The sequence below is a fragment of the Trichechus manatus genome, unplaced genomic scaffold (assembly GCF_000243295.1).
Source record: "Trichechus manatus latirostris isolate Lorelei unplaced genomic scaffold, TriManLat1.0 scaffold00021, whole genome shotgun sequence".
NCBI classification, from domain to species: Eukaryota; Metazoa; Chordata; class Mammalia; order Sirenia; family Trichechidae; genus Trichechus; species Trichechus manatus.
Genome location: NW_004443957.1, coordinates 14,684,179 through 14,696,612, shown reverse-complemented (window position 1 = coordinate 14,696,612; position 12,434 = coordinate 14,684,179). Strand labels below are relative to the sequence as shown.

The window sequence follows — 12,434 nt, the reverse complement described above, 5'->3', positions numbered from 1 at the left end:
AGAGGGAGGAGAGACTGGGGGACTGGAGACCAAGCACGTGCCATGTGAGAAATTCATTCGGCCTTTCTGGTGAGTAAAACTGCATGCTGTGAAGGGCTCTAATTATAAAAGCTGTGCTCAGAAAGTATATATTGGTGATTAAAACAGGAAATGATCCTTATTAAAATGCTTTTAAATGCATCAAATATTTCATCACACATGGGACACATTGGGGGGAGAAAAAAAAAGCAAGCAAGCAAAAACATATCAACCTATAGTTCCTGGGGAAGAAAACAACGATCAGGCCAATAGTTGTTCCAGTTAATTTAAGAAAAATCCATTCATTAGCTAGAGAGTAAAAAAGCAGCCTGCTCTCAAATTCTGTTTTGTTTTTAGACGAGGCCCAAGTGTTGGATTCCGTAACCAATAAAATCTGTGATCTCAGCCTCCATAAGTTGCAGGATGGTTGCACGGAGCTCAGGGACCCAGAATGCAGGAGTAGGAAAGTTTTGGGACTTAATGTCACACGATGTAGTTCCTGGACCAGCAGCATCAGCATCACCTGGGCACTTGTTACAAATGCAGAGCCTCAGCTCCACCCAGAACTACTGAACTAGCATTCACATTTAACCAGACCCAGGGGGGTCCTGTGCACCCTGAAGTTTGAGAAGTGCTGCTTCAGGGCAGATAGCTTTGCAGAGAAATATCAGCCCAGTAAGTTTCTCCTCATCTTTTGTTTAGTATCTAACACCAAGACGGGTTAATTGTTTATTTATGTTGCAATTTTATGAGGCATTCTGCTGAATTTGCTGTTTCTCAATTATTCTTTATAATCTTAATTTATATGTGAGTTAAAGTTCTTTTTTTTCTTTCCCCTTACTTCTTCTTTCTCCATTGTTTTTCCGTGTTTCGTTTCTCTCTCTTCCTTTTCTTCTCTCCTTTTCTGTCCCCAACCCGTTTGGAAACCTGGTGCAGCTAGCAGAAAAACTGAAGCTGTCAGATCCTCTGGTGTTGGAAAGACGCCGCGGAGACAGGGACTTAGAGCCAGATTGGCTGATGCAACTTCGGAGGCGGCACAAGGAGCTGGGAGTGGAGGTGGGGCCAGAGGATTGGTTGGGTGGGCACTTTGTGTCCCTCCTCTTTCCTCCCCTAGTCACAGACTAGGCACTGACATCAGCAAGTCCCCTTCCCCTGCACATACACCCCATAGTCAGGCCGTGGTACCTCCCGTTGCCCACCAAGCGCAGTCTGTCCTGGGAAAGGGTGGGGGTCAGAGGTCCTTGCTGAACCCTTTGCCTGTGCAGCACTATGCTCATGAGATGGTGGGTCCTCCCCCAAATCTCCCGCCTGCCAGCCTTCCCTGAGGCCCCAGAAAATACGTTTCATGACCATCAAAGTCTCCACATCTCTGTTAGGAACAATGGATCAGAGTGAACCTGTGTCACTTTCATGTAATGTAGGGCAATTGCTTCAAAGATTTCTGGGCCTTTCCTTTTTGTTCTGACAATTGCAGGAGCTGCTGGTAATAATTGGAACAGTAATTGGGACAGGGCCTCCTTCATTTCCTTTCTCCCACTCTGTTCTAAAGAAAGGACAAAGTGGATTTTTGAAAGCATGCATGGTCCTTCCTCCCCCCATCTCCTGCATACTCTGAGGCCCACGGTTCAGTTCCTTTTACTGCCCCTTCCTTTGAGGGAGGACAGGTGTCCTGGTCTCCAGGCTGCCTCTGTCTGTACCAAGCAGAGCTGGGAGACAAGATGGCGGAGACCTTGCTCCCTGCCCATGTGACCCATGAGGCCACTGAGCTTTCAACTGAGGCTTGGTTAGCTTGTTATTTCCACTGGAAGTACCCTTTTGATATAATTTTAAAATACCTTGTTTTCTGTTCTTGTTTTTCTTTGTGTTACTTAAAAGGATTTTACTTAATTTTTAAACAGCAGAAAGTAGCAGAAGACGTTGGTGATCCACATTCCGCTCACTCAGATATTTTGGGAACTGGAGGAACAACAGGTACACACACTGATGAACAGAGCAAGTAAACAGCTGACTTTCATGATCTGATCATACAAGATACAATTGTTAAATGACAGATTCTGGAGTCGAGTTCTAGAAATTTTAACAAAGATTTTATTTGAGAGTAAACCAAATTGCTGCAGCAAGGAAGCCTGGCACTCAAGAAGAGTGCCAAGAGATACAAGGAGTTCAATTTGAGAAAGATAGGGGTCTCCTTTTATAATAGGCTTTGAGGAAATTAGTTGAGGAAAAAGGGATAGGTTCTGGGAAATTGTGATTTCAACAAAGGTAGATCCTTTTGAGGTGGGGGCAAGTTTGTGATTGGGCCATGTGTCCTTTCTTTCGTTTGTAATAGATGCAAATGTTCTTGGCTTTACTGTGATGAAGTCTGAAGAGCATGTGGGTTTGGAAAATACCAGTTAAGTAAGGCTTGTAGGTGTAAGCACCTGGGTCTGTTCTAAACTGGTTATGGTCATTTCTGGTAGACAAAATAATTTCCAAAAATACTTTGCCCTACATTCCCAGAGTACCTTCCTTGCTCTTCTGTCTGCCTGTGGAAATCTAACCCTTCTTCCAGGCAAGGCTGAGAAGACCCACCTCCTCCACAGAGAAAAGTCCACATGCATGTAGACACTTCTGAACTCTCACATTATTGTAGTTTCTGCTTCACCATTCAGATTTTAAACACTGTGTCGCATTGTATTGTTATCTAATTGCTTCACCCCTATTAGTACCTTCTCCCCAACTAGAGAAGTTTCTTGTGGTCAGGGATGTGAATTATCTGTATTTTATGTTAGTGTTGGGGACATTGTTGTTGTTTGCTGCTGTGGAGTCGGCCTCCGATCATAGTGACCCCATGCACAATGGAACTAAATACTGTCTGGTCAAGTGTCATCCTCATGATCAGCTGGGGATCAGACCATTGAGATCCATAGGGGTTTCATTGGCTGGCTTTCAGAAGTAGATCACCAGGCCTTTCTTCCTAGTTTGTTTTAGTCTGGAAGCTCAGCTGGAACCACTGAAAGCATCATAGCAATACGCAATCCACCATGGACAGATGGGTGGTGGTTGCGCACGAGGTACAGTGGCTGGGACTTGAACCTGGGTCTTCCGCGTGGAAGGCGAGAATTTTACCACTGAACCACCACTGACCCCACTGGGGATATAGGAAGCTGTTAAGATTTTTGAGCTATCAATTGTCACATATGTGTGAAGTAAATATGTTTTGAAAGTGTTTTCATTACATCCCTACTTTCCCCTCAGTATGCCTCTGACTGGTGGGTCTATCTGGTAGTATTATCCCCAGTTAACTCCATACCTTTTCCCCAAGTTACATTCACGGTCAGATTGGACACAGTCCTCATCTCTTCCCTTCCAGACATTTCCCAGCCTTCTGCACTTTCTTCAGGGATGAGCAAGGGAACAGGAAGGAAGGGCATGCCCTGGGTCCTGTTTCTCAGCTCTGTTGCTGTGTCGCAGGATCTGCAAAGGTTAAGGGGTGGAGGAAAGGCAGATTGGGCTGTCTCTGGATGGCTACTTCCTAACAGGATGTCTCCTGCTGTCCAACCGAGTAGATGGGACTGCTGCCACACATGTCCTGTAACATTGGGCTTATCTTTCACTTCTCCAAAGAAACTAGTTGCCGTAGAGTTGACTCTGACTCACGGCGACCCTATGTGTGTCAGAGTAGAACTATGCTTCATAGGGTTTTCAATGGCTGATTTTTTGGAAGTAGATCTGCAGGCTTTTCTTCCAAGGTACCTCTGGGTAGACTTGAACCTCCAACCTTTTTGCTAGCAGGCCAGTATGTTAACCATTTGTACCGCCCAGGGACTTCCTACGTTAGTATATCTTATCAACAAAATGGCAGAGCCAGAATTACTGACTACCAAGGTCCCTTCCAGGGCAAACATGCTCTGATTTTTTGAAACCAGAGCTGTCATTTCTGCTGTCTGACTTGGGTTTTTAACTGGAAACTTTGTAAGTTTCAAATACCCAAGTCACTTTGGAAATCCTTAGAGTAGAAAGAGTTCATCTGAAAATAGGAAAGTGTGGAGTTAGATGGGATTGTAATTTCTGTCTTTCCAGCCCGCTGGTTTAAGGCTCAGAGATCATATAAGGTAGTGAGGGAGATATTTTGTAAACTGTATGTGATGAGCAGTGAGAGGTTTTGCGATCATTGCTGTGGTTTACTTGTCATCACATTAGTGGAAACCACATCACGCGGCCTGTCCTTGTGACTGCTTTGCAAAGAGGACACAGGCAGGAATGTTCTTTGTGTCTCTGCAAATGCCACATTTCAGGTCTCCATTCTTCCTCTTTGCGCTTTGTCTTCAGAAAACACTTTCTACCAGGATCTTTCAGGACATCAAGGCTACTCAGAGCCCCTTGGGTACCGCTCAGCCCCATGGCCAATGCCGGAGCAGACAGACCCAAGCCAGCCCAGCTCACAACAGCCCTTTCCCCTGCAGCCAGTGGGAGGAGGTGCAGGGCCGACAGGGGCACCGCTGCCTCTGTACTCAGTTCCTGAGACCCATCCACCAGGGACTGGCCGCAGTGTGGCAGTGACAGCAGCTCCTGGAGCAAGGGCCCGGGAGGAAGCCCTGCAGGCACACCCACCCCTTGGTAAGACATGCTGGCTGGGCTGGAAGCCTTGGGTGAGGGAGGTACAGGGACCATTCAGAGAATGTAGGGTTGGAGCTGGTCAAGACATGAATCGTAGGGTGGGGTATGCACATTATTGAGGGCCTGCAATATGTCAGCCACTGTGTTGGTACTTTGCAGGCATCAGAAGGAGATTGCTCTCTTAAAGTCTAGTCTGTGGGAATGTCCAGTCTCTACTGAGACAAGCATAGCAAACAAACAGCAGCCACTCCTGCCCTTCCCCTCGAATGACACAGTTTCTAGGAGAGGCTGCAGGGTGGGGACAATGCCACCTGTGCCTTGAATGCATAGTGTTATTGTTGTGAGTTGCTGTCCAATCAGCTCCAGCTCATGGTGGCCTTATGTATAACAGAACGAAACACTGCCTGGTTCTGTGCCATCCTCACAGTTGTTGCTATGTTTAAGTCCATTGTTGCAGCTATTGGGTCTGTCCACCTTATGGAGACTTTCCCTCATTTTCATTGACACCCTGCTTTATCAAACATGATGTTCTTTTCAAGCAATTAGTCTTTCCTGAAAATTTTCAGGAAATGCACTGTAGTGTAGGCAAGTCCTTTTTCTGAAGTTGTCCTGCATCCAAGAGGTTACTGTCATAGACAATGTCAGAGGCTGGGATTCTGTCCTAGTTATAAGTTTCTCTAGGCCCATTAACCCTGGGACCACAGGGGCTGAGGGATGCCCGGGAAGTGCTGGAAACCAAACAGAAGGGTCAGATCTGAGACCTTCTAAGGTAAGGCCCTGTCCAGCTGGGAGACTCAAATTGAGGGGAAGGTAGTGAGAATCCCTGTGAGTAGCTCAATGTTACTCTGACTTCCAAAATGCTGAAGCAATGACCTTGGTGTTTGGAGGTAGAGGTTGGGTGAGGAGTGTCTCAGGAGTGGCTGGAACTGAGAGGAACCATGCAAGCTGACCTTTCATTCACTGTGATCCCCTTTGGGTCGTGGGCTCTGAACTCCAGCTGTGGTTAGGAAATCCTACTAGACTCCCATCACCCTTCTTCTGGGTGAGTGGAAGAAGCACAACTTCAAATTGCTGATTTTGTTTTTGTTTTATGCACAGGAGAGAACACTGTGTGTCAAGAACCCCTCCAGCATCCTGATGGTCAAGAGGTTATTTCCAAACCACAGGTGAGAGGACAAAGCATTACAAGATGCTAATGCCACCTAATGCTTCTGGTTTTTACCATCACCTGAGTTCCTCAGCCACAAGCAAACCCCTTGCTCAGCGTTGCACCAGCGCTCTCTCCACCTCGCAGTTCTCCTTTCTCTCTATGCCACATCCTGGGCATTGGGGCAGGGGACTGTGTTCTTGGTAATGCTTGTTCCCACCGCCCTGTGTCAGTCAGGGGAGGGGGTAGCAGAGCTGTTCTTGGTTTGCTTTGCTCTCAGATCTCTGCTCCTTCTGACGTCCTGGACTTCCTTCTGTGGCACCAAACGCTCGCCGTACCCCTCCTGTCATGAGAAGACTCTAGAGATTTATTTATTTATTTTAATTTTTACCTTGCTTTATTCCCAAGAAGGATCTGTGGCATTTGTGATAGCTTCTCAGTTAGGCTGTAAGGTTCTGGAGGCGACCAGGTCCAGTTAATCATTCTATCTAGTTGTTGAATCAGTGCACTCCTCCCTGCAATGGTGGACAGCAGCATTAGCTCCCAACTTAAAATGTTCTCCAGCTTTGCCTGGTTGGAGGGCTGCAGCATGTGATTTTCTCAAGTAGTAATGGAGTTACACTACAGGCCTTGTAAAACTTTTATTCCTTTACTGTTTATTTTTTTTGTCTCTAACAAAAATGTAGTACATTACTATTATAAAAGACTTGGAAAATAAAAGTATTATATGAAGAATCAAACAAATATCACTGTTAATCCCAGTCACATATTTTGATTGCTTTCTTCCAATGTTCTTTCCATATGTACATGTATGTGTGTATATATAGTTAACTGATTAAGATCACTCTGTATAAGGCTTTATTTCCTATTTGTTATTTAACCTTATATAATGAAATTTCGTATGTTATTCATAATATGATTTTTATTATTGGTATGACAAAATCCATTGTATCAAACTTCCATCATTCATTCACAAATATTTATGGAGTTCTAGACACTGTTGAAGCCCTAGTGGTGTAGTGGTTAAGAGGTCTGCTGCTAACCAAAAGATCAGCAGTTTGAATCTACCAGGTGCTCCTTGGAAACCCTGTGGGGCAGTTGTACTCAGTCCTGTAGGGTCGCTCTGAGTCGGAATCAATTTGGCGGCAATGGGTTTGTTTTTTGGTTTAGACACTGTTACAGGGGCCGGGGAACACATCAGTGAGCCAGACAAAGCATCCCCTCATGGTGCTTACATCTGGTGAAGGTGACTGAAAATAAACTAATATACACACAGGATTTTACTTTAGATAGGCTGGGCAAGGAAGGTCTTTCGGAGAAGGTCTTTGAGCAGAGATCAGAACGAACTGTGGAGGTGAGTCATACAGATATCTGGGGAACAAGTGTTCTGGCAGAGGGAGGAGCAAGAAAAAAGGCCCTGAAATAGGAATTTGTAATCAAGGATGAGCAAGGGAATTTTTTTATCGAGAAAGTGGGGAGCAATAGGGGAGAGCGCTAAGAAACAAGGTCAGCCAGAGAGATAGCAAAGAGGCCAGATTATGCAGGGCCTTGTAGGCCACGGTAAGGACCCACGTTGTCAGAGGTTAGAGTAAAGCACTTTCCTTTTCCTTTTCTTTCATTCCTTGTCTTTTTCCCTCTCTTTTTCTTTTTCCTTCCTCCTCCCTTCCCTTCCCTCTTCTTCCTTCCTTCCTTTCTCTCATGTCTTCCTTCCTTTCCTTCTCCCCCAACTTTCCTTCCTTCCTTTCTTTCCTTCTTTCACTAACACATCAAACACAGCGAATGGGCATCCTAGTATATAAACCATCGTCTGTGTCTCGAATATTTAATTAAAAGAAATTCGTAGGAGAGCCAGACTGCCTAGGTTTGAATCCTAGCTCTGCCGTTTACTAGCTGTGTGATCTTAGACAGGGTGCTTAACCTTTCTGTGGCTTAGTTTTCTCATATGTAAAATGAGATGATAATCATAAAACCAAACCCAAACCCTTTGCTGTTGAGTCAGTTCCAACTCATGGTGACCTCATGCGTTACAGAGTAGAACTGCTCCATAGAGTTTTCTTGCTGGCCTTTCTTGCGCAGTGCTGCTGGGTGAGTTCAAACCTCCAGCCTTTAGATTTGTAGCCAAGTGCAAATGTTTCCATCACTCTTGATGATAAAAATAGCACTTACATTATAGGACTGTTATGAGGATTAAATCAATTACTGTATATAAACCACTTAGAACAGTGCCTCCAAAAATAAACCAAGCCCATTGCCGTCAAATCGGTTCTGACTCGTAGTGACCCTATAGGACACAGCAGAACTGCCTCATAGGGTTTCCAAGGCTGTAAATCTTTACGGAAGCAGACTGCCACATCTTTCTTCCATGGAGTGGCTGGTGGGTTCGAACTGCCAGCCTTTAGGTTAGCAGCTGAGCACTTTAACCACTGTGCCACCAGGGCTCCTAGAACAGTACCTGGCACGTAGTAAAATACCGTGCTAATTAGAATTTAAAAAATCCTTTTCTGTGTATTTCCAAAGTATTTTCCAAAGGTTGTAGAAATTAAGCTTTTCTTGACTGTACATATAAAGAGGTTCAGGCATATTTTACCCCTCTCTGGTGCACACGCTCACAGTTGATCTTGAGCAAGTCAATTAGGTCTTGAGCTCTAAGATGCATTTGATCCATTAGTTGTCACACTGTGTCTTTTTTGGGTTTGTGGGTCCCCGTGGGGGTGTTCCCTGACCCTCTTAATCTGTATCAGTAGCATTCCATTCGCCCTGCTCCAGGCTTGGCATAGTTCTGGAAACTTTATGTTTTCGGGAGAAGTAGCACAGCACACAAAACTCCAGAGGATTAGGGATAGTATGAGAACTGGGTGTGGGCTCTGGCTTTGTCTTGGACCTTCATTCAGCAAATCATTTTTCACATCTAAGCCTTACTTCCTCATCAGTAAGACATAATCTCATAAGACTATCACACTGATTTATTGAGCAGGTCAGATGAGGGAGTACATGTAAATGTGCCTTCATAACCTGTCAGGAGCTACACAAATGTTAGTTCTTCTTTTCTTCAGTTCCAGGCTCCACTGGTTCCCAGAGCACGAACTATTTCTGAGAGCTCCACCATTTCAGTCAAGGAGGATGAGGAGGAGTCCTTTGATGAGGCAGATAAAAAATCTCTCCAAAATAATGGACAGAGAGAAAAGCGAGGAGATGTGAAAGAGAATGCAAAGGTCGAGGGAATTGTTCCTCCCTTCTCATCATTCCCTGTCCTTGCCTTCCTTTCCGTTTTCCCATTATTTCCTTTCCTTCTTCTCTCATCCCTTTTTTTCCTTCCCATCCTCCCCTCCCCAGCCTTTCCCTCTCCTTCCCTTCCCAAACAGAGCAGAGATGGGAATCTGGCCTTTGGTTGTGTCCTCTCCCCATCTCACCACTATCACGCTGGGGTGGGTTAATCTCGTGTTCATCAGGGAGAAGCAAACCTAGAAGAATTAAGATTCTCCTTCCCCTTCTAGAGCTCAGGGTTCAGATGGTTCAGCTGGTTTCGAGCGAAGCCCGCCACCAACATGTCCTCCTCTGGAGACGAAGACTCACTGGACAGTCCCGACTCTGAGGTAACCTCTGGGGGCAGGATGCTCCTCCTTCCATGGGCCTTTCTTTCAGGGGAAATTTCCTGAACACCTTGGAGGTCCCCAACCCTACCCCAGTCTGAAGGAAACAGAGGTTTTGCTGTGGGAGGTTTTGGGAAATCAATTGGTCCAGCAAGGGCCAAGACAGATTATTAAAGGCCTGAGAAGTGAGGATGGAGGATTTTCACTTTAGAGGGCCAGCGGTAGGGAGCTAGTCTGGATTAGTGAGCAAATGAGCAGCACCAGGAGAGTGCTGTTTTGGGGAGAGCAGCAGGTTCAGCTACTATTGTGGGCGTTGCAGAAACGCAAGCAGGCCAGCATGAATTCTTAATCACCAATGCTGTCTCTCTTTTTCCACAAAGCATTTTAAATCCAAACTGTCCCCTTTGCAGGAGACCCCCAGAGCATCTTCTCCCTTGCAGGCTGGCCCGGGCCTCTCCCTGACTGCGCCCCTTGGGCCCCAGCCTCTGCCAGGCACCAGTACCCTCTCCCAGAGCACAGGTACTGCCAACCTCCCATCCTCCTGGGCTGTCTGTGGACCTCTCGGCACTCCAGAGAGGGTGGGGGTGACTTCTGGGCATGGGGACCTCTCAGTCCCCAGCAAGGAAAACAGCTACATTGCTTTCTAGGTGGTGGGGAACCCCAAGGATCCATGTCCAGCAGGGGAAACGCTGAGGGCACCGGGATTGGAGGTGTGCAGGGGCCTCAGGTGAGTGGCCCACGGGCTCAAGCCTACAACCCCATCAGGTGCCTGGCATGTGCGAGAACTGAACTTTCAGCATTGGCTGGAGGTGCCACCTGTGAGGGACTGATTCATGGGAAATATTTCCTTAGGGGAAGCCTGGAGAACCACCTCTTTCTCTGTCCCAGTAGAAGCCAGAATTCACCCACATATTTGGCAAAGCAAAATAAAAAAACCCAAACCTGTTGCTGTCAAGTTGATCCCAACTCATGTGTTACAGAGTAGAGCTGCTCCATAGGATTTTCTTGGCTATAGTCTTTATGGAACTAGTTTGCCAGACCTTTCTTCCTTGGTGCCAGTAGGTAGGTTCAAATTTCCAACCTTTAGATTAATAGTGGAGCACAAACCGTTTGTGCCACCCAGGGACCTTCGTCCTTGGCAAAGGCTGTAATAAATTTTTTTTAAAAAAATTAAACTTTAGATGAATGTTTACAGAACAAACTAGCTTTTCATTAAAAACGGTTAGTACATACACTGTTTTATGGCATTGGTTAACAACCCCAGAGCATGTCAGTACTCTCCGTTCTCGACCTTGGATTCCCTATTACCAGCTTTCCTGTCCCCTTCTGCCTTCTAGTCCTTGTCCCTGGGCTGGTGTGCCTCTTTAGTCTCATTTTGTCCTTTGGGTCTGTCTAATCTTTGGCTAAGAGGTAAACCTCCAGAGTGACTTCATTACTGAGCTAAAAGGGTGTCCGGAGGCCATACTCTTGGGGTTTCTCCAGTCTCTGTCAGGCCAGTAAGTCTGGTCTTCTTTTTTGAGTTAGAATTTTGGTCTAGATTTTTCTCCAGCTGTGTCCGGGACCCTCTGTTGTGATCCCTGTCAGAGCAGTCAGTGGTGGTAGCCAGGCACCATATACTTGTACTGGACTCAGTCTGGTGGAGGTCATGGTAGTTGTAGTCCATTAGTCCTTTGGACTAATCTTTCCCCTGTGTCTTTAGTTTTCTTCATTTTCCCTTGCTCTTAAAAGGTTAAGAAGAGTGGACTATCTTAGATGGCCTCTTACAGTCTTTTAAGACCCCAGATGCTACCAAAGTAGAATGTAGAACATTTTATTTATAACCTATGTTATGCCAATTGAGCTAGATGTTCCCTGAGACCATGGTCCCCACAGCCCTCAGCTTAGCAATTCAGTCCCTAAGGGAGTTTGGATTTGTCCATACAGCTTCCATGACCTTACCCTGAACAAGTTGTGCTGGCTTCCAGTATTGTGTGCTGTCTTACCCTTCACCATAGTTACCACTTATCTATTGTCTATTTAGTGTCCCCCACCGCCGTCCCCTGTAACCATCAAACATTGTTCCTTTTTGTGTGTAAACCTTTTCATGAGTTTTTATAGTAGTGGTCTCATACAATATTTGTCTTTTGTGATTGACTTATTTCACTCAGCGTAATGCCCTCCAGATTCATCCATGTTGTGAGATGCTTCGCAGATTCATCATTGTTCTTTATCGTTGCGTAGTATTCCCTTGTGTGTATGTACCATAGTTTATCCATTCATCTGTTGATGGGCGTCTAGATTGTTTCCATCTTTTTGCTATTGTGAACAGTGCTGCAGTGAACATGGGTGTGCATATGTCTGTTAGTGTGACTGCTCTTATTTATCTAGGATATATTCCTAGGAGTGGGATTGCTGGATCATATGGTATTTCTATTTCTAGCTTTCTAAGGAAGTGCCATAATGTTTTCCAAAATGTTTGTACCATTTTGCATTCCTACCAGCAGTGCGTAAGAGTTCCGATCTCCCTGCAGCTTCTCCAACATTTGTTATTTTCTGTTTTTTTTCATTCTTGCCAGTAATGCTGGGGTGAGATGGTATCTCTTTGTGGTTTTGGTTTGCATTTCTCTAATGGCTAGTGATCGCGAGCATTTCCTCATGTCTCTGTTGGCCATTTGAATGTCTTCTCTGGTGAAGTTCCTTTCCTTTGCCCATTTTTTAATTGGATTATTTGTCTTTTTGTGGTAGAGATGTTGGATTTTCCTATAGTTTCAGAGATTAAACCTTCGTTAGATTTGTAATAGCCAAATTTTTTTTCCCCAGTCTGTAGGTTGTCTTTTTACTCTTTTGGTGAAGTCTTTTGATGAGCATAAGTGTTTAATTTTTAGAAGATCCCAGTCATCTAGCTTATCTTCTGGAGTTTGTATGTTGTTAGTTATGGTTTGTATCCTGTTAGTGCTGTGTATTAGGGTCTCTAGCATTGATCATATTTTTTCTTCTATGATCTTTATAGTTTTTGGTTTTAGACTTCGGTCTTTGATCCATTTTGAATTAGTTTTTGTGTATGGTATAAGGTATGGGTCCTGTTTCATTTTTTTTTTTTT

General features: G+C 45.1%; 1 protein-coding gene across 1 annotated transcript in view; it reads left to right on the top strand.

The window, feature by feature from the left end:
• The window catches only part of SEC16B (SEC16 homolog B, endoplasmic reticulum export factor), a 58,974-nt gene that overhangs the window by 32,268 nt on the left and 14,272 nt on the right, over positions 1-12,434 (top strand). Inside the window, exons 16-23 of the mRNA XM_004372852.2 lie at positions 955-1,074; positions 1,917-1,989; positions 4,330-4,617; positions 5,716-5,783; positions 8,824-8,976; positions 9,259-9,357; positions 9,765-9,873; positions 10,002-10,081. Coding sequence (XP_004372909.1) covers positions 955-1,074; positions 1,917-1,989; positions 4,330-4,617; positions 5,716-5,783; positions 8,824-8,976; positions 9,259-9,357; positions 9,765-9,873; positions 10,002-10,081 — 990 coding nt within the window. The remainder of the gene's footprint in view (positions 1-954; positions 1,075-1,916; positions 1,990-4,329; positions 4,618-5,715; positions 5,784-8,823; positions 8,977-9,258; positions 9,358-9,764; positions 9,874-10,001; positions 10,082-12,434) is intronic.